Below are 25,783 nucleotides of genomic sequence, written 5' to 3'. Positions count from 1 at the left end.
TAGTGTCAAAGTTTCACACTTTCTGCAGAGGCCTGCACATGTTTGAATGGCTGTGTTAGGTGCTCAGGTGTGCACAGAAAAACACACAAGCACTTTTTGCACCCTAAGGCTGCATCCAAACTGCAGACATAACCCATTTTGACCCCAGTTTAACTGCTATGTCTTGATGCTATGGAATCCTGGGATTTCTGGTTGTGGCACAAGAACTCTCTGATAAAGAGGACTATCTCATAAATATTGCTTCCCAGAATTCCCACTGAACCACAGCAGTTAAAGCAGTGTCAAATTGGATTATTTCTGCAGGGGGATGCAGCCTAAGGCACTGAGGGAGACTGTAGTTCTTGGAATTCTTGCACCTTTCTTCTACTGATCTCCCCATCCTTCACCTTACTTTAGCCACAAAACACTTTTGCCCCACAGCAAGTGTGGGAGAAACCCAGCAAAGGAACAGTGTGTGCCAGCAGCTGCAGCCTAGGGTAGCAGAAAATCTGGTCTGGGCGGGCTAGCTTTATTTCCATATAATTCATTATATATATATATGGGAGAGATCCTGGAATATATATATATGGGAGAGATCCTGGAATATATATATGGGAGAGATCCTGGAATAACATGGGGAGGGGGAAATTGGTCTAAACTGGTATCTGGTGTCATTGATGGACTGGGAGAGGATGAACAAATTGAAGCTTAATGCAAACAAAGTATAGATGCTCCTGATCGGCAAAAGGGCAGATCATGGAATAGGGATTTAGTATGTGATTGGTGGGGTTACACTCCCCCTAAAATAACAAGCTTGAAGCTCATATTTACTCCTGGACTCCTATATGCTCAGGTTTTGGAAATGGCCAGGAGTACATTTGCACAGCATCAATTTCTAGAAATGTCTAATCTAACTATGGTGACACATGTCTTGATTTCATCCTGTTTGAATTATTACAAGGCACTCTACATGAGGCTATCATTAGAAAATGTCTAAAAACTTTAGCAGGTCTAAAATGCTGAGACCAGATTGCTGACCAGAACTGGTTCCAGGAAATGCATAACTTCCCCATTACAGCAGAATATCCGAAGACCAAGTGCCCTTCCACACTATGTAGTTATAGTGCTACATTCCACTTTAATTGTAATGGTTGCATCCTATGGAACCCATGGGGTTTGTAATTTGGTAAGATACTAGAGGCTGAGAATTTTAAATATCCCTCCCTTAACAGCAAATCTCGTGATTCCATAGGATGAAATCATGGCAGTTCAAGTGGAATCATAGCTCTATCACTGTGTCATGTGAAAAGGAGCCATATCTCCCCATTCAAACCTGCCCAAATTTTGCAATCTTCAGGGACAGGCTTTCTCTTGGTCCAACAACTTCAGGGATGTATGATGAAGACATAAGAAAGGAATTTGTCCAAAACAAAAAGTCTTTCTTGGAAACTGCTCTCAGGCTGGGGAACTCCTTCCCACCGAAGGCTAGGTTGGCTCTCTCATGTGTTCTTTTAGACAGGCCCTAAGAGCCCCCAGAAGGGTGGTTAGAGGGCACTGCACTTTTCCCTCATTTATATATTTTTCATGCTTAACTGTTTTGATTTACTGCTGGTTTTAATATGATTAATTCACTTTGGAAATATTCTGCTTTTAATTTGTGTTGCAAGCTGCCTTGGGCTCCGTATCAAGAGAATAAATATATAATTATTCATTTATGTATGGCATACACATGTTATATTTGCACTGGTTATGTACTAATGTTTGGACACTTGCAAAGTTACTGCTGGAATTGTTTCTGGTGACTGAGAATATATACTTCATCAGTGATAACTTGGTGTCAAGTTGACACTGGAAGACTGAGCTGTTATAATATCCATCTGATCAAGGTTAGCAGAGTGGACAGGTCTATCAGCATTGACAAAGCTAAATTATCCTCAGCAAAAGCTGCTTTCTCGTCCTCTCTTACTGAGTGTATACAAACAGGAAATAGTAGTCTGTAGGTTTCTGTCACGAGGAAAATGAAGGAGAAAAGAACAGCAAATCCTCATGAAAGCAGCAAGCAAAGCAATATAATGTACTACTAAAGAGAAACAGTATGGTGTAGTGGTTTGAGTGTTGGACCTGGACTCTGGAGACCAGGGTTTGACTCCCTGTTTGGCCATGGAAACCCACTGGATGACCCTGGGCAAATCACAATCTCTTAGCCTCAGAAGATGGCAGTGGCAAACCCACTCCAAAGAAACGTGCCAAGAAAACTCCATGATAGCTTCACCTTAGGGTTAGCATAAGTTGGAAACAACTCGAAAGCACACAACAGCAACAAAGTCAGTGGAAGAATATAGATAAATAATAAATAAAACTTTTATTTCTATCCCGCTTCTCTGTTACAAACAATCGGAGCAGCTTACACTTTAAAATTATAACAATGCATTATATAAAAGACCCCTCCCCCCTTAAAACAACAATTAAACATATGACAATTAAAATATTCTATTAGATTCTCTAAAAATTAAAAATAATAAAATGAACAGTTTTTCAAACTAGGCAAAGGGGCAATGTGAGACACAACATAAGAGAACTCAGTTTTTATGGCTGGGGTTTTCCTATTCAGAAAAGGCCTGCTGGAAGACATCCATCTTGACAGCTTTTTAAAATCTCTCTAAGCTGGTAATGTGACAGATCTTCTCTGGCAGGCCTTTCCACAATCTGGGAGCGTCCGAAGAAAAGGACCTCTGGAAAGTAGCTGTTAATTTGGTCTTTAAAGGCTACAATAGGTTCCTCCCAGAGAACCTGAGTGTGCGGGGCAGATTATACAGAAGAAGGTGATCCTGTAAATAGGTAGGGCCCAAGCCATGTAGGGCTTTAAAGGTCAAAACCAACACCTTGTACTGTGCCCGGAAACCAAAAGGCAGCCAGTGGAGTGATTTCAAAATCGGTGTTATATGGTCACTCCTGGATTTTCTGGTGGCCAACCTGCCTGCCATATTCTGTACTAACTGAAGTTTCCGGGTTAAGCAAAAGGGTAACCCCATGTAGAGTGCATTGCAGAAATTGAGTCCTGAAGTTACCAGTGCACATACCACAGTTTCCAGGTCACCCGATTCCAGGAAAGGGCACAGCTGGCGTATCAGCCGAAGCTGATAACAGCTGATAATGTCCCTGCCATTAGAAAAGGATCAGAACAAATATATTTCAGAACTAACATGTTTGCTTATTTTTGACAGGAATTAATATTTGGTGCAGATGGCAGGAGCAACAAAACAACCAGTGTTTGGCTATTTTAATGAGGTCCTGGGAGAAGCAGAATTTTAGAAGAGGCCCTCAATGATGTCATTAACTTTTCAGGTAAGAACAGAGGTTCCCATATCATGAACCAGGCTGCTTCTGATCATAGACTATGTTCTCCTTTAGTGAGAGGTGGGATTTGAATGCCCCCTTTCAAATGATGCTGGACCTAGAGCTGTACAGTTGGCTTAGGCTGAGTTGATGTGGTTAGTGTGTTTATGAGTGTGCGTTTGTTGCACTTGGCATTTCCTGAGGTAATGGAGGTAGTGTTAAGGGTTCTGTTGTATAATGGAAGTTTCACTACAGGTTTCCATATCTCTGGGACTGATCTGTGTTCTGAGAAGGGTGTGAGAGGGAGTCTCCTTACTCCAAAATGGATAGCAATGTGCTCCTCCCCACAGTGTTCAGCTCATGAATCGCCAGTGTATATCTCTGCAAATTGCATCTTCTAAGTACTGAGAACTAGTGTAGTGTGAAGTCCACTGGAATCCTCCAGAGTTCAGTGGATGATATCATTATTTCACAACTGGCTGAAGGGACAGACCCCAGAGGCTTCTCTGATTCCCCCCCACTCCATAGCATTGCTCTGGGTGAGAGGTCTGGGGTGGTCAATGCAGAGGGAGAAAAGGAATGTCAACTTCCACTTCAGTCAGAAGAAACATACAAACATCATGCTGTGAGGATAAAGTGTGGCGGAAGAAGGCCAAGTACACCTTCTTGAAATAACTGGAAGAAAGGAGAGATGAAAATGTAATGAATTAAGAAATAATTGATATCCATTGCTTTGTGGAGCTGGCAAAGTGCAGGGTGCATCACCACTGAACAAGTAGGAGGTAGTATATTATACAGTATTCATATGGCTATGTTGAGAGCCAGCATGGTATGGTGGTTTGAGCATTGGACCACAACCCTGGGGACCAAAGTTCAGATCCCTGCTCTGCCATGGAAATCCACTTTGAGACCTTGGACAAGTCACACTCTCTCAGCCTCAGAGGAAGGCAAAAGCAAACAAATCTTGCCAAGTAAACTCCATGATAGAGTGATCTTAGGGTTGCCATAAATCAGAAACAACTTGAAAGCACACAACAACAACATGCCTATTTTGGAAAAGAAGTATTAGCCTTGTAGCTCAGTCAGTCTCTTATTTTTATGACTAGATATGGAAGGGATGCAGTGGCTCAAGCGGTTAAGACACTGTATGTTGATTGCAAGATTGGCAGTTTGAGGCCCAAGTGCCACATGATGAGGGTGAGTTCCCATTAGTAGTCCCAGCTTCCGCCAACCTAGCAGTTCAAAAACATGCAAATTCAAGTAGATAAATAGGTACCACCTCGGTGGGAAGGTAAACAGTGTTCTGTGTAGTCATGCTGGCCACATGACCACAGAAACACTGGCTCTTCAGCTTAGTAATGGAGATGAGCACTGTCCCCTACACAACTTGACAGTCTTTTCAAAGGGGAATGCCTTTATCTTTACATATCTCTGTATGGAAGAAGGGAGGCAGTCCTTGGAAGCAGTCAAGTAATTCAGAAAGGCATTTTATTTAAGCTAAAATCTCTTTTCCTTTCCAGCAGAGCCACTGAAATCAGTTAGCAAAACCCAGCAAACTACATCTGAAATAGAAATGATAACCCACACTGATAACATAATAAAATAAATAACATACCACATAAATAAATTTAAAGCAACATATAAGAAGTAACTAACTCAAACAGGAGCAGAATTTAAAACTTACCAACAGAAAATCATTTTCAAGTGCCAATGGACCACAAAGTGGAAGATAATCGTCTTCCACATCCATGGTGCTACCTCAGAAAATGATATGGCCACCAATGATACCTCAGAAGACCATGGAAGAAAGTGGTTAATGATTTTTGAAAGAGAGGCAGATTTACACAAAAAGGGGTAGTTTTCCAAATATATAGGCCCTAAACCAAATAGTATTTTAAAAGGGTTGATGATTACTATAGTTTCTAAGTTGTCCTTCGTTATTTGAGGACCAGCACAGCTTTCATTCAGGATTGCTATGTATTTCTTTCAGTGATTCATTTATAAAGAAAATAGTTTCAGCCAGGATGTAGCCCTATATCCTCATGTAAACACTGTTCTGAGCATGTGCAGAGTATGTCCTCATCTCCTTCCCTCCTTCCTAGAGTAAATCATGAGCATTGTCATCCAGATTATCTTATGCATGATTAGTAGGCATAAGTCTATTTGTGTTCTGTGGGGCTTACGTCTAGTAAATGTGCATATGATTGCAGCCATAATATATTTGGGATGGAATATAGGACAAGGAAACGAAGGTTACAGGCAAGCATGAGTTCTGACATTTCTGTTTCTTAGACACAGGACAAGTATGACTAATCCTGATAGATCATCCATGTGCTCTTCATGCTACAGGCAATAACATTCATTTCATGCTGTAAACAACTTACTCTATTCATTTTTACAGATCAACCAGCTATTGAAAGCATAACATGGTCAGTTATCCTCTGGTTAGATGAAGGGTTTACACCCAAATAGGCCAAGTACAACAAGCCCAACCCCTTCTCCTTTCAGAGATGAAGATTACAAATGATTCATATTGAATTACTACTCTTTTTTAAAAAAAAGGAAGGAAGGAAGGCAGTCCTAAATCCTCTCTGTAGGAACATTAACAACTTTTTGCTCTTATTCCTGTGAATTCAGGGTAGGTGAATTAAGCAGTTTATTTTAATAGACTCTAAACAAACTGTCAAGTACAGGCTTAAAAGATTTGTAAATTTCCCTGTCTGCAGTTCACCCTGTTGCCACAATTCAGCAGGACTTTGCCCCTATGCAGTCACCTAACATCCGTGTACTTATTTGCAGTACAGGCTGTAACGTATCCATGAACATGAAGAATATTTTGCATCCTGGTCACAGGTCCATCTGGGAGCTGTTTCTATGGGGAAGTGCTCCTGGAATAGCTTCCAGGAGTCTGTGAGCACAGAGCATTTCCCAAAGTGGCCGCAAAGTAAGAGAGAGAGAGAAGGCGTGTGGATCTGTGCTCAGATGTGCCATGAGAGCACCACTGTCAAAGAAAACCAATTCCAGCTGATTTCCCCAGGAAGTATATATTCTGAGCATGCTGCCTCCTTCCCTCACCCGCGCGCCTCCCCCCTCTGCTGCAGTCCTGCAATCCCTTTAAAGAAATGTGCAGTATTTTTCCAACATCATTTAAGTTTCTAAAGTATTTTTGTTTTCTTTCTTAAGCAAACCATCTACCATATGTTCCATCCTGAAAGGAGTAATTGTTGACAGATAATTAAAACACTGGTTGCACTCTGCGATTTTGTCCCTGTCCCTCTTTCAATGCTGTTTTGAGGGCTTTGCTTTTCTAACTTCCTCCTCAGAGAAGAAATGAAAGAGCCACTAAAGTGACCCTTTTCACAACTCGCCCTCGTTCTTTTCATTGATTCTTGTCAACACCCAACAATAATTGTAGCTTGATGCTGGCCTGCTGTTCTCCTCTCTTGTTTCAGATGTTGTGGTGGGGGAGTGTGTGAGGAAAAAAATATGGGCTTTTAAATGATTCAGAAGACCTGGAATGGGAAAACTGATTCAGACATTAAATTTTGGAAATCTGCCACTTAAGACATTTTATGGGTAGACTAAAAAAAGGAAAAGGTACAATGTAATGTGACACAATTATGTTTGTAAATATCTTCATCATGCATGTTCTTCAGTCACTAAATCAAGATTGACCACAGCTCTTTGTGAAGTAAATACTTGGTGGTAAAACAAGAGTTGTTTGTGGGATGTCTATAGGAAATGATAAGATGATGAAGTGGCCCACTAGATGTTAGCTAGCTGAATAAAACACACTGCCCAAAAGCTTGTCTCAAAGAAATGTTTCTGTTTCAAGAGAATCTCACAACAATTTACATGATTTAGTGCCAAGTTCTCCTTGCCACTAAATGCTACACAGCTTGTCTTCCATGACTTTCTTGTTTAGCATCCTAAATAGCACTGAGCAACCTTGGTGGCCCTGTTGTGACCACACTGAATGAACTGAAAGCAGAACTTATTTGTTCTCTTCAGTCCTCATAGCTTGTGGTTGCTGATAGGTTCCTTGGAGATTTGAGATCCTCCGATTGTGTGCTTGACCCTTGCCTTTCTTAACTTATGAAAGAAGCCAGTGAAAGAGGGACCAACCCAATAAGTTCACTCATGAGTGCTTCTTGGTGACAAGATGTGGTTGCAGTGTTCATAAAAGAGGCACAGCTGAGACTTTGATTTTTAACCCATCAGAATACCAATATAATGGATCATTTTCTGCCAGTCTCCAGTACCTTGAGCAAGGTGCTGAAATGTATGTTAAAATCTCAGCTGTAGCACTTTCTGAATGACACAAATAATTTAGAACCACTGTGGCCTGCCATCAGACCTAATTATGTGACAGAAACTGGAAACAGGTGAAGGATGTCCCTGTTTGTTGGCTCTGACCTCTTGGTGGCTCTTGATACCATGAACTGTAGTATCCTTCCAAGATGTCTCTCACAGAAATGTGGGATATAAAGTCATTTTTTCCACAAAAAATGTGGACTATAAAGTCAAGGTAAATCATTTTTAGGAGTGTCACTTTCTAGAATCCAGTAGCAAGCTCGGGTTATCTGAACCTTACAATTCTGAAGTGTAGAATTTATTTAGATTAGCTTCCAGGAAATCTCAAGGACCTGGAAGAAAAAGTGCAGAGTTGTCTCACACTATTTTTCAGGATTTAAAAAATTTCTTTTTCTTATTAGGGTTGCCAGAATGAAAACTGGGGAGGGCTCCTTTACCTTGAATGATCATGTAGAAGATGGAATTTCAGCAGGTAATATTACCTTGTTGCGTGTCAAGCAGCACCTGATGAAATTCCCCTCTTCTTTTATTGTTATTGTTACCTTCAAGTCATTTCCAGCTTACAGCAACACTAAGATAAACCTATCATGGGTTTTTTTTTGCCAAGATTTGTTCAGAGGAGGTTTGCCATTGCCTTTCCCTGAGCAGGGACGTAGCCAGGATTTTAGGAAGGGGGGGGGGTTTCCAGACTAAGTGCCACCATTATAATGGGGCTTGGGCACAGCGGCGCAGCAGCACGCACCATTCATTTTTCTAATGGAAGGGGGGTCCAGACCCCAAGAAACCCCCCCCGTGGCTACGTCCCTGCCCTGAGGCTGAGAGAGTGTGACTTTCCCAAGGTCACCCAGTGGTTTCACCGCCCTCCGCCCTTAAAGGTATGGGAGCCCTATACAGTTTTCACTCTGGCAAGCCTGTTTGCGGTGCCTGTGATCATAAGGTGACTTAAGAAAACTCACAGAGGGAAGGAAAACTGGCCTGCTTATTTGAGCTTCCCTTCAAAAATTAGCATGGCATAGAGTTAAGCACTAACTCCTGCCAATGGCTGCAGATCCAGTGACTGTTAAAAGCATGGCTACAGAGTTTAGTTTAAAAGTTGGCAAGTCTCTTTTGTTGGAGGAGGAAATGCAATAAATTCTACCAGGAACATCAGGTTCACCCCAATATTGTAGATGCTACATTTAATTAGGGAGGAGGTTATTGTCAACCAGCTCTCTTTCTCACACAGCCCATGCCACACAATGACCAATGGTGGGCTACTGACTTTTACTGGATGTGGATGCACTCAAAGTGATGAAGTATGTCTTGGCCTGGTGAGGAAGTGGTTAAACCTCTGGGGGAAGCAGCTGGAAAAGATAATGGAGAAAACAAGCTCTGGGGTGGCAGCTGAAACTAATTAATGATGGCTCAACAGGAAGGTTCAACCCCTCCTCTCAGCCCCCAAAATAGCACTAGGGGATTTAATGAGAAAAATAGTCAAGGGGAGGGTAACCAGCCAGGGCTTGTCAAGACACCCTAAGGCTGCTGGCACTCACTGTTCAAGTCAAGCTACAGGTTGAGAAAAGACAGTGAGTGCCAGCAGCCTTAGGGTGTCTTGGAAAGCCCTGGCTGGTTACCTCCCCTTGATTTTGGTTTTGCAGGCCTAGGTGGAAGACAAAATGGCACCCTCCACCTCTTCCATTACAGAATTCACTCAGACTGTAGGTTGAATCCAGAGTTTGGATTCAGCTCCTTCTCAAAAGGAGGCAGCCGTGGTTGAAGTAAGATTCAAGAGGAAATTGCGGAAGTTCTTCAGTGGTCACACTGGCTGCACGATTGTAAAATTTGTATTCCAATGCCCACACGCAACGTTTTGGAAGCTCTGGTGGCATCTTTCTTCAACAATGACTGCCTTCTGAGGACAGCAACCTCATTTAGTTTAAGGAACTGAAGCCAGTGGGATGAAGAGAGGACAAAAATGCAGGGGAAAGGTACTGGAGGCCTCCCTCCCAGTAAACCGAGAGGTTTTACACTGAATCAGCATCTCTCCATAGAGATTATCCCCATGGGGCTTTTTTTTCCCAACTGATATGACCTTCATAGAATTTTTAGAGTCATGGCTAGTTTGCCTTTTGGCTGATTTGGCATCCAAACAAAAGGATTACTGGGAGAAATTCAACATCGTAGTACATTGTTGTTGGGAAACCTTGGTGTCTTTGCAGTAAACATGTCAAGCATAGAGATACAAGCAGGTCTTGATTTATATCAGGGTCGAGGTCCTGGTCTCACAATGTAAATTGATACAGAGGTAAATAGGAGGAGCCAGTGTCATAGGGAATAATAAGAGACAACTGGAAGATGCCTTCCAGCAGAGCGGAAGTAGCAGTTAGCAATTTTATTCAACCCACCAGCAGTTCTAAAGATGTTTAAAGCACAAAGCTTCAGATCCCATCTGTCTCACACTAGTGCAATGTGGAGATGGTCTTCAAAAGGACCAGAAGAGGCAACAACTGCTGATCCCAAGTTGGTTTGCCATTACACGACCATTCCTCTTCAGAGAAGCCCACCAACAGAGAACAACTAGTAAGAATTGTGTTCCTCTGTTGTGCCTCCTTTAGCAGGCATCCCAGGTGGAGAAAGGAAATCAAGAGAAAAATGTCACATCTCCTGCCATGTCTTCCATAGAAGGGGCAGATGGCACAGAAGGAGGAGGCACAGCATCTCTTTATGTGCCTTCTCCAGCAGGCTTGACAAGTGAAGAAAGAAGAGTGCAGTTGTTTATCCTCATTTAAGCAAGCAGAGGAAACCCGGTCACACCAAAATTACAATTTCTTCTTCTCTCACACACATCCACTTTTAAGCAGGCAGACAAACCTCCAAATGATGGCAAAATTTGAGTTTTTTCCTCCCCCTCACACTTCCTCATCTAAGCAGGCAAATAAAACCCCTTCCTCCCAGTAATATCAAGACTCAGGCCTGTTACAGACTGCCAAAATAAAGCTGCCTCGGGTCTCATTGGAGGTATGCTGTTTAAATGATGCATGCATCCAAAGAATCCGGAAGCTGCACCAAAGCTGCACTCCAGTGCTTAGGAATGGAGTGTGGCTTTGGCGCGACCTCCGGACTCTTAGGACCCATGCATCGTTTAAATAGCATACCTTCAAAGAGACCCGAAGCAGCTTTATTTTAGCAGTCTGTAACAGGCCTCAGTTATTTTCTCTTATTTTCCACTCCCTCAACTTAGGGCTCATTCCCACTTGCCATTTAAATCGATTCCTGATTCGCCCTTGTTCCATTTTGGAAATTGATTCCAAAAGGTCCCTTGTTTCCACTATGAAAGGGAATGTTTTCCTTAACCCAGTGTATATCCAAATACAAGTATTCTAAAATCCAAAACACTTTTGGTCCCAGGCATTTTGGACTGGACCTTAAAATCCAACAGAAGATCAAGGATTAAAACCAAATTATATTAAGAACTCAGTTAAAAACCGATCAAAACACTATTTAAAAACACGATCTAACAAGTTACAACTTTCTTCCTCGGCAATTAGTAAATGACTAGTATCTGCCTGCACTTTGACAAAAAGTCCTTAACCTACAGACAGAAAGACAGCAGGGAGGGGAATAGTCTGGACCGATTGGTAGGGAGTTCCAGAGCTTGGCAGTCACCCCTAGCTTTTGTCTCCACCACTAAGGATAGTGGGACTTAGGGTAGAGGATGAAACATTATTCCCCTTTGTGTACATGTCACTTCAGACTTTGATAAATACAAATAACTTTAAAATTCTCTCCTCACTCCCCCTTCTCCCCCAGTGTACTATGCACTCTGCATTTGGAGTAAAGAAGGCAACGTAACAGAAAGAGGAGACCACAGTAGCAAACACAAGTATATATACCTGAACCCAGGGCTGTTTTGAGGCAGCACAGAAAATTCTTCCCTCTCTGCCTGCCTAAGTGTGTAGAAACTGGCTCTGTCAAGGCTAGTCAAGTTCTTTTTGGCATCTGAGGCAGAAAATCCAACAAGTGGTTGACCTTGGGCAAGTCACATGCTCTCAGCCTCAGGGGAAGGCAATGGCAAACTTCCTCTGAAGAAATCTGGCAAGAAACCCCCCACGATAAATTTGCTTTAGGGTCGCCATAAGTCGGAAGTAACTTAAAAGCTTACAACACACATACATATACACTTCTCCCTGAGAGTAAATAAATAAAAACCCAGACACAAATAACCATATATTTGCTGCCCTTTTGTAACACTCCAGATCAGCCGTCTGAGGTGACTTGCTTACTCTGCATAATTCACTACAGCCAGCCCTGCTTGTCCTTGGTCACAGTGAGGAATAAAGATTAAGGGGATGAGCTGGAAAGGTACTTGCTGAGGTGTGATTTGAAGGGATTTCTTGCAAGGATGCCCATGTTTTCCTCCTATAATACCTTAATACTGCTTTTGCTAAGCAAACCAGTCCTTCCACAATATCTTTCTGAGCATCTGTTTGGATGGCAGAACATTAGTATCAATGGAGTGTGTGAAATTCAGAAAAATTCAGGTGACTAGCCACTCCTATCTGTTTCCACATTCCTAAGCAAAATTGTATTTCTCTGCACTACTGGTTATTCTATTCTAGATCATAGATTCCTTTGAGGATGTGATACAAGTTGGACACCCTCCCTAGAACAATCCACATAAATATATAAGCATAAAATTTTGCAATAAGTTTATATAATAATTGGAGGGTGGGGGGAATCACAAGAAATATTCCAGAAGCCTTCAAAGATATAGCCGTGTTTGTCTGTAAATTAGTATGTAGAGAGATCTTGTAGCACTCTTGAGATTCACTGAAAGAAAGAAGTTGGAAGCATGACCTTTCACAGGCTAAAGTCTACTTCCTCAGAGGAATATACTGTATGGTCACCATATATGCATCTGAGGAAGTAGACTTTAGTCTGTGAAAGATCATGCTTCCAATTTCTTTCTTTCAGTGAGTCTCAAAGGTGCAACAAGATCTCTCTACATATTGAGAAACCTTGATACTTACCTTAAAATTCATAGTGACATGAAAGTGAGTGGAAGGAAATGGAAGAAAAAGTTATTTTTGCCCATTTTACAGGTGGCTGGAAGCCCATCAGTAAATTTTCTAGGGGGGTACATGGACCCCAGGTTAAGAACCACTGCTGTACAGTGGTGCCTCGGGTTACGAAATTAATTCGTTCCGCCGCCGCTTTCGTAACCCGAAAAGCATTCGCAAGCCGAAATGCCATAGGCGCTAATGGGGAAAAGCCGCGATTTCGTGCGAAAAAGCCGAAAAAAGCACCAAAAATTTTTTCGTAACCCGAAAAAACATTCGTAACCCGGAACAATTATTTCCTATGGGATTTTTTCGTATCCCGGAAATTTCGTAACCTGGGTATTTCGTATCCCGGGGTACCACTGTATATGCAGGGAAGAAGCATATATCCCAAATTATAAGCCACTTTTATTTCACTAGACCATTCTTTTTTAATTCAGACCATTGATTTTTTGAATTCTGAAGGAATGAATTGTGAACAAGCAGTGCCACCTACCGTCATAATGTGATCATGAAATTCATTTTATTTTCTTTCAATATTTTAGGGTAGTGAGAGACAGGGTGGTGGAGTGGTTTGAGCATTGGACTTCAACTCTGGAGACCAGGGTTCATATCCTCGCTCAAGCATAAAAATCCACTGGGTCACACTCTCTCATCTTCAGTGGATGGCAGTGTCAAACCCCTTCTGAAGAAATCTGCCAAGAAAACCCTAAGATAGGTTCGCTTTAGGGTTGCCATAACTCAAAAATGACTTGGAAGCACACAACAACAACAAATTTTAGGGTAGTGCTTCTTAATCTATCTGATGTGGAGGACTGGCAATTTTTGATCTGGCGCCCAGAACATCTTGTATTAATTGTCTACAACTGTTCAGTTCTTTCCTGGAAACTCTCCAGAACAACAGCTGAGGTCTGGTGGAGCAGCATGGGTTCATGGACTACCACTTTCAGTACAACTGCTTTAGGGCAAGGGTGAACAGATATTAGGCTTGTGGAATCTACTTATTTATTTTTATATTTAGTAGAACTTGTGATTCAGCAGCTGGCATCTGTTGCAATAGACATGTGCTTAATAGTGTTAAAGAATTATCCGTCTCAGATTCAGGGATTTTTTTTAAGTATGCTGCTTTAGAAATATAAGGTAACAATGAATTAAATAAGCATCAGCTGTAAATAATACATGCCGTTTATTTTACATTATTTGTAATATATCTGAAGGGAACCCATACTCCATTCACACAATTTGGAGTCAGAAGGCCTTGCTATTCTCATTACATCTCCTGGGCTGTTGCTACACTGAAGAAATAAAGCAGTTTGACACCACTTTCACTGCCATGACTAGGCAGTGCTAGGAATTCTGAAAAGTGTAGTTTTGTCAGATATAGAGCCTTCCTTGTCAGAGAGCTCTGGTGCCCCACCAAACTACAAATCCTAGAATTCTGTAGCATTGAGCCATGGAAGGTAAAGTGGTATCAAGTTGTTTTATTTCTGCAGTGTGGCAGCAGTCCTAAAGATCTACTAATAGATCCAGTTCTTTTATCTTCCTACCCCCGCTTAGTGTTTAGGACTATAATCCTAAACAAACTTACTCAAGGACTCATCTCCATTTAACAAACAGAAGTCTTATTTTTAAATAAATCACATAGGAGTGTACTGTAAGAACCTTTGTTTCCAGGATCTGATTTATTTAACTAGTAAGCTTAGATCCTAAGCCTCAATGCATTGTTTCCTAATTCTTGAAAATGAGATGATTTTTAAAATACTAGTTTGTGCTTCCTGTTTGACTCCTCATTAAAAATCAAAAATGTTAGCCATAAAACCTCTCAAATGAACAGTAAGTTTTACTTATTCTCTGCATTATTAGCCACATATTTTGAAATTGTAAATATAAAATAATAATTAAACATAGTATTCATCAAAATGGAATAAGGTGTTAGCTATTAACTATATACCCATATACAGTGGGCCCTTGCCTTATGCATGTGATCCATTCCAGACCCCTTGCATAAAGCAAAAAGCATTTATGCTCAAGCCCCTTTGGATATAATGGAGCTTGTGCTTGTGTCACAGCTGTGTGCGTGTGCCATTCTCCCATTTGCTGTGCAGCTTCAGCATAAGCTGAAAGCCACCTATAGCAAGCCCATGTATGGTGTGGGCTCACTGTACTGTATATACTGTACTCATTAATAAGCCTAGGAACTTTAGTCAAAAAATTGACTCAAGAAATCTGATTTGACTTAGCCACAGGTCAATGTAAGTACAGTACTGTACTGTACTTTAACTTTTATCAATATAAAAAAGGAACCATTTCCTGGTGAAAGGGAAGAGTGTAGTCTGTCCTGGAATCATTGGCCCCCCTTTTACTCTCTCATCCATCTAGCATTTAGTGTGAACTCAAAAGTTATTCCTGATGGAATTTTGTAAGTTCTTTGGTAATGTTTTCCTTTGCTCTGTAGATCCTGTACATGCCCCTAAATTTCACCCTTGATTTATCCATGGGTCATATATCAAAATCCATAATTTTGGCCCCAAAACTTGCCCTCAACTTATACATGAGGTCAATTTGTAGTTGGGTATATATTGTATATGGTATCAGCTCAATATTAGAATGTCCCAATTTTTGGCACCTTCTATGACCTTAATGCCTCAGTTAGGCCCAAAGACATTGATGCCTGTCTCATACCTTCATATTGGATGGCAGGATCAGTAAAACTCCATTTTAAAATAACCACAATGCACTGATACAATAAGGAGGATTGTGGAAGGATTTAAATGACAGTTTCCTGAATTCACTGTTACTTCCAGATGGGTTTATAGCAGTAAGAACCCACCAATATACTGGGGACTATCAGATAAAGGGGCTCCTCCAACCTGGAGGCAGATTTGCCTACAAATTTCATATCTCATATATCAATTTTTCAAATTTACACAACTGTTTGCTTCATCAGTCATTTTTCTGATGCACAAGTTTTGGGGAAGCTGGCAACTACTTTTAGTGAGAGAGTTTTATTTCATTGCATTGCATTGCACTGCACTGCACTGCACTTATATTATACCTGTTTCCCACATTTTAAAGCAGCTGTTAATGAAAGCCATGCACCCCTGGCCAGCATAGGCTGTGGTGAGGGCTCGTGGCAGTTGTAGTCCAGCAGCACCAGCAAAGCCACTTGCCTGTAGTGCTTCAAATAAAGAGAATGTACTGGGAAGCTTTAAGTCAGTGTGGTATAGTGGTTTGAACATTGATCTACAACTCTGGAGACCAGAGTTTGAATCTCAGGCATGGAAACCCCCTGGATGATCTTGGGCAACTCACACTCCCTCAGCCTCAGAGGAGGGCCAAGGCAAACCTCCTCTGACCAAATATTGCCAAGAAAACCCTGTGATCAGTTCCCATCAGGGCTCCCATGAGTAAAAAATGACTTGAAGGCACATAACAACAACAAACGTAAAGGCCTCATTGAAGCTCTGTATGGCAGGGCTTTTTAAAATGAAGTGTTTTATCAGCATTTATAAATCTTGCTTGCACAAGTCTGTTCAGGTAGGACTTTGCCTGAATTATGACTTTCCAGGAAATGTAATAGATAAGATTCAGATTGTAGGCTTGATAGCTAAGGGGAGTGAGCTGTGACAAAGCAAGGTAGAGCTGGGGACAGGTAACTCATACAAAGTGTTTGATTATTCCCTCTCCCCCTTTCTGCCTTTCCCCCCTTTCAGGTGGTAAATTAAACAGGCAGCGGTTGCATGTTCTCTTGCCAGTCTGAAGTGACTATTTGGAATGGAGCTCGCAAATGTTCAGGATGTTGTCACCCAATTGAACATCCATGGCCTGACACTGGCTTTCAAGAACATTAGTTACTCTGTCACCACACCCTGGACATTCCCTTTCAAAGGGAGAGAAGAAAAAGAAGTTCTCAGCGATGTCAGGTAATGAAATTATCCTCTCAGACTCCAGCGCTGCATATTATGAGGTGGGATCCATGCTAAGTTAATTGCAATTACATTTAGTGGGTTTCAGGGTTCATTGAGTACTTGAGTCTGAATCTCTCAAGACCCCTTCCACATTCAAATAAATCTATGTATTTCACACTAGGAATGGCTCATAATTAATGGCATTAGTTTTAAAAGTGTATAAAAGGCTTCTGAAACTAGAGACAGAAGACTAGTCTGTAAAAGAGTACATGATAAGGTGAGCCACAAATTTTGGGCATAATGTCCACATGGGTGTATGGGGAAAATGTGGTCATTAGATGTAAAATGTACTCTGTGCAGTAATTTAAAAAGGAACCCTGTATAAAATGATGCATAGATTGTATCTAACCCCAAATAAGCTGTTGAAATGCCCCAGAATGTTTCAAATCAGGGTTCGGGATGTCAAGATAAGGAGGGTTCCTTTTTTATATGTGGTAGACTTGTAAGAAGGTGGAAAGTGACTGGTCTAAGTATTATATGTTAATCTAAAAAAATTGGATTAAATCAAAAAAGGTAGATTTTGTAATGTTACCACATATAAATGTTTTTGTTCAGCATTATGGGTAAAGAACTGGACAGTAAATGTGGGTGACTTCTTTGATATATGACAATAGCAGCAAAAATATTATTTGCTCAAACTTAGAAATGGACTGAAGTACTGACAATGGAAGAATGGATTGTTAAGGTTGCTGAGTTAAGAAAACCTTTTATGGATCTTTTGAGCATTAAGAAATCTAACTATAATAATCTGTGGCTATGGTTACTAGTAATTTTAGAAGTCAGTTGCAGATAGTAATTTTATTTAGTTGGATTTGTAATAGTAGAATAATATGTTTTCTCTTTTTTTATTTTCCTTTTCATTAGTCAGGATTGGAGGGGCCAGAGCCCAACTGTTTATTAATTGTATGATCAGCCCTCCATATCAAATCCACAGATTTAATCATCCACATCTTGAAAATACATATTTTTTAAAAAACCAAAAGGATAATCTTGATTTTGCCATTTTACGTAAGGGACACCATTTTATTACCCTATCATATATAATGGGACTTGAGCATCCATAGATTTTAGTATCCGTGGGGAGATCCTGGAACCAAACCTCAGCAGATTCCGAAGGCTCACTGTATGGATTTTGCCTGTTTCCTCCCCCCCCCCCCAGTATGTTTCTTTATCTTTCTTTCATTGTCTATTGTTTTGTCGATTACTAAAAACTATTAGAAATTAACCAAGAAAGAAAGAAAGAAAGAGCTCATGTAGTGTCAACTCTCCTCTTTCTTTTTCCACAGTGGTATTATGAAACCTGGGATGAATGCCATCTTGGGGCCAACTGGAAGTGGGAAAACCTCGTAGGTATTTCTCTTGCTCTACACCAGTGCTTATGTATAGCTGTCCAGAAAATGATCTGGAGTCCTTTCACTTTATTCAAGTTATAGTGCCATGATTCTGTTTTAATTGCTTTTAGCTACTATGGCTGCATCCTATGGAATACTGAGTTTTGTAGTTTGGTGGGGTGCTAGAGATCTCTGACTGTGAATACTTAATACTATTCCCTAATCTGCAGATCTCAGAATTCCATGAGATTGATACTTGATAGTTAAAGTAGAATCATACCATTATAAGTGTATAGTATGAAAGGGCCCATAGGGGATTATCACATGAGACACTTACCACGCTGGAACCGTTGCCCAAATGCTTCAAAAGCGTGGAGGTGGGATAGATGGTCACGCTTCTGAAGTGTCATTGAGACATCACACTCTTTTCTTATTGGTGAATCATTTGCGGAGCAGCCATTTTTGTAATAACGGAACTTCCCATTATTACAGAAATGGCTGCTCTGCGAATTATTCATTGACAGGGTAAGAGCGGGACATGCTTCAGTGATGCTTCAGAAGTGCGACTGGCTATCCCACTTCCAAACTTCTGAAACGTTTGGGCAATGATTCCAGCACGGTAAGTGCCTCATGTGATAATCCCCATAGTTTCCCCACAGACAGTGATAACCAGTAGCTTCATATGAGGGATACTGTGACTCCATTCTTGGTTTTATTTCATACTTCAAAGGAGTGATCCAAGATGGTGAGTCTTTTTAGGGACAGGATTCAGAAACTGTGACCACTCCTTTCAAGTGTGGAATAAAACTCAGAGTGTACTTACTGCATTGCAACATGTTATAGGGTAGTGTGATGTGGTAGTGGCTTGTCCCTAAATTTTGGGTTGTTTTTTTCCTTTTTAGCTACAGAATGTTTGAGAATACAGTGACCAGTGACACCAAAAGTTCAAACACAACCAGCTCAGGGCCAGTGCAAGACTTCAATATGTCTGGTGTAGAAGGATCCATTTCCTTCCTCACTACCCAGGTTTTTTTTTTAAGTATTGCAGTAGCAAAAGCAACCTTACCCTACTTTAAAGCCTGGAAATGTTACTTTTGGGAACTACAGTGGTACCCCGGGATATGAATTGATCGCGTTACGAAATTTCCGGGATACGAAAAAGTTCCATTGGAAAAAACTGTTCCGAGATACGAAGGTTTTTTCGGGTTACGAATTTTTTTTCGGCGCGAAATTCAAACGCGCGGCTTGCCAGCGCTAACGGAAAGCCCTTTTCGGCTTGCGAAATGCATCGGGTTACGAACGCCGCGGCGGAACGAATTAATTTCGTAACCCGAGGGAGCACTGTACCACTCTTTGTGCACCATAGACAGCATGGTGGTGGCCCTATTTGTGGAATTCTAAAAGGTGTAATTCAACAAAAAGGACTACATGTCCTGTATTTCCAAACTCTACCTACCCCATGGCCTGCTCTAAGGCATCTTTCCTTCACATGATGCATTTTAGCGGGGGTGGCCACAGAGACTGCCTATATGGCTGCCTTGGTTTCAAACTCTGTTCTCAGAAACTGGCTCCAAACATCTGAAAAGTGCTGGATCTGCTGTTTTGCTGGGTAGCAATGTGTAGATTTGGAAACAGACATTTACTTGTGGTGTATTGTCATTGTATTCTCTTTAGGCTCCTTGATGTCCTAGCAGGATGGAAAGACCCCAAAGGACTCAAAAGTGGACAAATCTTTATGGATGGAAAGCTGGTAGATGCTAACTTTCATAAGTGTTCTGCCTATGTAGTACAGGTAAATTCACCTTCATATCACTGTTTCCATACTCATTCAGCAATTTTGCAGTTCATGTGGCTATGTGGAGAAATGAACCCTCTCTCTAACTTCCACATTTCAAATATGCTCCATAGCAGCATTTCTTTCCGAAGTGTTTTAAACTCATTTTTCCTGTCTCAAAACATATTTGGAACCGTGTTGTGAAGAAACGGAATTATGACTTGGGAGCAGAGATGCTTTTGGAACAAAAGTGACAGGAACAAAAAGATTAATTCCTTATCCTGCAGCCAACCACTCCAAATTCCAAAGCTGTTTTCATTCTGTCAGTCTATCTGCCTTCCTTCCTATCTTTCTTTCTTTGATCTGATTTATGTCCTGCCTGTCTCTTAAAATGGGAGTTAAGGGGGCTTACAATACAAGAATATACTGTATAATGCAGAGAAGATGAAAATTTCAAGTCTCTGCTGCGCATGGTGGGTATATAGTCTCTTTTTGTTGGCTAACAGAGACAGCTCATATTCTAGAGATATGCTAGTCTTATTGTTGCTTGCTGCTGGTATTCATATTGGGTTCTTTCACACCACACAGTTATAGCACTGATTCCATGATTACATCCTGTGGAATCCTGAGTTTTTCAAATTTAGAGAAGGTCCTTTAGAATTCTCATCCAAGGAGTTCAATAAATTATACAACAAATTGTAATCTATTGTGACACCAGAGCTCTCTGACAGAGAAGGCTAAATGTCTCACAAAACTACATTTCCATGATTTCATAGCATTGAGCCATGGCAGTTAAAATGGTGTCAAACTGGATTATTTCTGCAGTGCGGATGCAGCCATAGTAAAATAATTGCATAGTGTAAAAAGGCCCAGAGTCTTTATCCTATGATAAGTGCAGTGTTCATATATGCTCAGAAGAAAAGAGACTCTCTTTGCTTGAGCTGTTCATATTTTGTTTCTGTTCTCGCTCTGTGCCTCTTGTGATAAGCATTTGAAAGAGGTCTAAGGAACCATGGGTTTGGGTTGTCTTGGAGACTCATACACTGCAATGACATATCTACTATTTGAAATAAAACTAAAGTATTGGATACATAATCCTATCAGATGTCCAGCAACCTCTGACCCAAGCACTATATTTTTGTATACTTTCTCAATGAGCCCCCCTTCACACATGAGTAACCTTTTTGTTTTTTAAACATCTAAATTTTCATGACCTGAAGGAGGACATTCTGACTGGAACACTCAGCATCCGTGAGAATCTTCAGTTCTCTGCCAGTCTGCGGCTACCAAAAAACAGAAACAGCAATGCAGAGAAGAAGCTCAAGGTTGATGCTGTGATACAGGAGTTGGGCCTACAGGACTGTGCAGACACCAAAGTAAGTCATGATGTGACCTAGTTCTCCCAGACAGTGGACAGGGACAGAAATAGACAAAATTGTCCATTTTTCTTTCTGCAGTTTTTAGAGTTTTAAAGTCTTTCTATCAGATTTATGAAGACGCTTATGAACATTAGAACATTCTCATCAAAGCCAACTAAAAGAAATCCTTCAATTTTTTGCACTGGCCAAATCTAATAATTTTAGCATTTCGCTGTACAGAGAGGGATGATGTTATACATGCCGGCCTTGTAACTAGTACACCTGTCAAGAAAAAGATGTGGCATCCCAAATATGAATCTATCCAACCACAAAGGGAATCAAGGGCAGACTTTAAAAACCTGCTGCCAAGATGGGGAAATCTCTCAATTTTGCTTTTTCTCTTTCCATTAAAAAAACCCTGCTTTTAGGTTTCTACTTTTTCATTCTATTGAATGAATAGAGAAGTGTACATATTTTAGATAGTTGTTGTTTTTTAAAATAAAAGAAACAACATTCTCACTCATCCCTAGTGAAAAAATAAGCCTGCATGTTTTTAAGGGGCAAAATTTGAACCTAGTCAATCTGAAGGTGTACAGTCCAGACACAGTTTTGCTTCCTTGTCTGCCAGGACAGGAAGAAGAGAGTTAGGCCTACATGATAAATAGCCCAACATCACGGGTCTTCACAAAATGAAGTATGATAGTGGCCAGTTATTCCCGAATTCTCATACAGAACCAACCTTCTTGGCAGCCATACCTTTGCTTTAGCCTTCTCAACCTTTGATCTTCCAGATGTTTGGGACTTCAGTTTGTAGAAGCCTCAGCCAGCATTGTTAGTGGTAAGTGATTTTGGAAGCTGAAATCCAAAACACTAGAAGACCGTAGGATGAGAACTTTTGCTTTTTAACATACCTAGGAAAAGTAGAATTACTCTATTATAATTGTCCGTCATGTCCTGTGAAACACAATGAATTCTGCATCCATTATATCCCATCTCTATCCACTTCCTTACCTTTTTCCATGGCATCAGATTGGGACTGAATTCCTGCGTGGTGTTTCAGGGGGTGAGAAGAAAAGGTGCAGCATTGGCATGGAACTGATCACTTCACCATCCCTTATCTTTCTGGATGAGCCAACCACAGGACTGGATGCAAATACAGCTAATTCGATTATGCAACTGTTGCACCAGTGAGTTTCTATGTCTGGCCTTTCTTTCCTCTTATCTCAGCCCAGGATCAACTTTGGCAGGCATCTTCAGATAATTTGGTTGGATACCTTCTCAAAAACACACAAGGTTTAAGGCAATGATCCAAGGAAAATATATATGTGGTAGACTACTGTGTATACATCAAAACAGCTTTAGTATGTTGTATCTCTTTCTACCCTGAAGATGCAAACCACTTTTCAGTTTAAGAAGTAATGCTATTTTCTTCAGGAGAATGAGCAAAGTATGTTCTGCAGTATGCAGAAGCCTGTGTTACTGGCTTTTAGCTAACTTCCAAAAATGCCCAGCTGTACAGGGCATAATATTTTGGGCAGCAGTCATGTGACTTCCTTGGGGCATATTGTGAGGTCAAGAATTCCCCATGTGTTCAGGGCCTCATTGAGCTATTATCTCATAATGCTGTTCCTGTTATCTTTGCTTCACAGGCTTTCCAGAAAAGGAAGAACAGTGATCTTCTCTATTCATCAGCCACGCTTCTCTATCTTCAAGTTGTTTGACCACCTGACTTTAATGAACAAGGGGGAAATAATCTTTGCAGGGCCAGCAGATGAAGCCACAGCCTATTTCAATGGCATTGGTAAGGAAGGAACCTCTCTTATAGCATTTATGGATGCTGAAGGGTCTCTTCCTTCAGTAAGTTTACAGAAGAAACCAATGCAAACATTTCCCAAGATATTCCAACATCTCTGTGTAAACAGTCTAAACAAGAATAAGAAAGAACCAAAACTTTTGCATCCAGGAAGAAAAATTGTGGGAAGATTAGATTGTACAAATGAAGTTAATTTCCCTGGATATGCATAGCTTGTTTTAATTATGGGGAATTAACTGGCAGAAATGTGTGTGTTCTGGAATAGTTTCAGTAGTGTATGGAAGAAAAGGGAATAAGGGAGAAAATGTGGTTATAGATTCAATCCAGCGTAGCATAGTGGTTTGAGTGCTGGACTAGGACTCTGCAAGGCTATGGGTGCATCTACACTGTGGAAATAATGCAGTGCTGTAGCTCCATGTAGTTTTATAAGGTCTTTAGCCTTCTCTTCCAGAGACTGCTTGTGTCTCACAAAGCTGCAAATCTTAGGATTTTGTAGGATGGAACCATAGCACTAGTCATGCTCTCTTAGTCTTAGAGAAAGGCAGTGGAAAAATCCTCTAAATAAAGCTTGCCAAGATAACCCTAAGTGGGAGCCAGTATAAGTCAAAATCAACTTGAAGACATATAACAACATGGCTGTAAATAGATAAAAGGAAAAAAATCAACTCAACAGGTCTGTCACCATGACTGTTCAAATTCTCAGAACAGGGAAACAATTCGGGAACCATCAGCAACCTAATGCACTCTCCTCTTCCACAATAGCATAAATGCTTCCTCCCACATCTCTCTCTACCCGCTATAGTTCCTGAGGCCACGTCCTGTTTCCCACCATCGACTCACAATCTTTTTAAAAACTTCTCTCAGTAGTAGGCAATAATCCAAACATTAACAGGTGGTAAAAGCTAGACCATAAGGACAGGATGATGCCTGAAAACAGGAAGTTGTGCAAGAGAAAAAGACATGTCTGGCTTGAACTCTAATTTGTCCGGCCACGTACAATCTGTCGTTGCATTCAGCTTCCCTGGCATCCGTTGAAAAGAGAGCAGGGTATGTTCAGCATAGTAATGAGACCCAGCCCCAGTACTTTGGATGACCTTTCCCAGTGTTTTCATGTAGATGTTTAAAAGCATAGGGAACAGTGAAGAACCCTAAAGAACTCCATAAGCTAATAGATATGAGGCAAAACATTTGGAAACCCTCCTTGTGCCACCTTTGGGAGCCATACTTGAACCAGAACAAAAATGGCACAAACACACACACACACATTTTTACATCAGCAAAGTGCTCCAAGTACATGCTGAGATCAGTGGTATCAAATGTCATCTGAATATTCAAATGAATATCCAGCAGAACCAGCACACACTCTGGAGATTATCAGATGAGGGACATCCCATCCTTGTCCCATCATGTTCCCATCCTTTCAGCACAATCATGAGAAGGACTTTCAGATGAGATTCGCACTTATCCTGTCAGGGGAAGCATGAATGAAGGTGATCACATGACAGGCTTTCAGATGAAGTTGCGCAGATCCCGTCATTATCCCTCCATTAACCTATCATTAAAGCAACATTGGTCAGCATTTTGCATTAAGGGAAGTTTGCATTAATGCAATGCTGCTTTAATGACAGGTTAATAGCGGGATCGGCGCTACAATTTGAATGCCTTTTGTGCCATTGTAATCATGAACTGATTAAGGATGGGATAGGGAGTGATCCCATCCCTATCCTGTCCCCATGTGAAAATCTCCACTGTCCCGATTAGCCAAGGTAACCAAATCTGCTTACATCACCACATTCTGTGGACAGCATCTGAACCAATAACCACCAAATGGATAGTTAGTAATATAATGTATATCCTGCCTTTCTCCCAAGAAAGTCCTCAAAGTGGCTTACAACAAGATTAAAACGACATACGACTAAAACCTGATGGCAAAAATCTTTAAAAACATTTGCTGACATGTAAAAACACCCATAATTTTAAACAGTACAAAATAATGTAAGAAATACAGCAGTGTAAGAGATACAGAGATTATCCCTGTCCCATCATGTAAAGATAAAAATACAGCAGATACACTCCATTAAAAGACCCCCTGTTAATCATCTAATGCTTGCTTTAGTAAAAAGACCTTGGGCAGGCTCATATAGAGAGATACAGTTTTTCAGATAGCCTATAATTAAGCCTAATAGCTATTATTTATACCTAATAGCCTTTGTTGACCTATACTCTCTGAAAGTATTATATAGGAATAAATGTGTTGATCAAAGTTAGCAAAATAGAGATTACGTGTGGAGTTTTAAAACTCGTTGCCTAACAAATTGCTGATACAGTGTATTTATTTTCAATAGGCCATTGTAATTCTGAGTGGGTTTTTAATTGGAAGCTGCCTTAAGGTTGCTCTTTTTTTTTAAAGATAAGATGGCGAAAATATCAAAACAATCTGGATTTCTTCTCTTAATGTACAGTACAACAAATCGCAAGCAGAGCCTGGAAGTACTCTGAAATGAAATTTTTCCTGCATCTGTATTAGGGTATTTTTCTCCTTCTCATGTGCATTTCTGTTTCAGGCTATCACTGTGAACAATTTAACAACCCCTTGGACTTCTTTCTGGATGTGATCAGTGGAGAGGTCGTGCAATCCCAGTTTAGAGAAAGTTTAGGTGGGCGTTTTTGTTTTGTTTTGGGTTGTTGTTGTTTTTCCAAAGTCAACTGAGATGAAACGTGAAGTGATTAAATTTTGATTTATTAATATTTGCTACGTAAGGCCACCTATGCCACCTACATTACTGCTTCCTGTCTTGCAAATTTCTGCTGCGTAGTCTCAGCTGCTCTGAATGTGGCCACACTCTGTTCTGTTTGCTTCTTGTTTTCCAC

At 40.8% G+C, this 25,783-nt stretch overlaps 1 protein-coding gene across 2 annotated transcripts in view; it reads left to right on the top strand.

Moving 5' to 3' along the window:
- Positions 1–25,783, top strand: part of LOC121926696 (broad substrate specificity ATP-binding cassette transporter ABCG2-like) — a 40,698-nt gene that overhangs the window by 1,700 nt on the left and 13,215 nt on the right. Inside the window, exons 2-10 of one of the 2 annotated variants that reach the window (XM_042459879.1) lie at positions 3,204–3,324; positions 8,031–8,101; positions 16,382–16,591; positions 17,923–17,982; positions 19,642–19,759; positions 20,962–21,117; positions 22,129–22,286; positions 22,749–22,900; positions 25,477–25,569. In XM_042459879.1, the coding sequence (XP_042315813.1) occupies positions 16,443–16,591; positions 17,923–17,982; positions 19,642–19,759; positions 20,962–21,117; positions 22,129–22,286; positions 22,749–22,900; positions 25,477–25,569 (886 nt within the window). In that variant the 5' untranslated portion in view covers positions 3,204–3,324; positions 8,031–8,101; positions 16,382–16,442. The remainder of the gene's footprint in view (positions 1–3,203; positions 3,325–8,030; positions 8,102–16,381; positions 16,592–17,922; positions 17,983–19,641; positions 19,760–20,961; positions 21,118–22,128; positions 22,287–22,748; positions 22,901–25,476; positions 25,570–25,783) is intronic. The other variant, XM_042459878.1, reaches the window with a different exon arrangement.

The sequence above is a fragment of the Sceloporus undulatus genome, chromosome 3 (genome assembly GCF_019175285.1).
Source record: "Sceloporus undulatus isolate JIND9_A2432 ecotype Alabama chromosome 3, SceUnd_v1.1, whole genome shotgun sequence".
Taxonomy (NCBI): domain Eukaryota; kingdom Metazoa; phylum Chordata; class Lepidosauria; order Squamata; family Phrynosomatidae; genus Sceloporus; species Sceloporus undulatus.
This window is presented reverse-complemented; position numbering and strand designations above follow the sequence as displayed.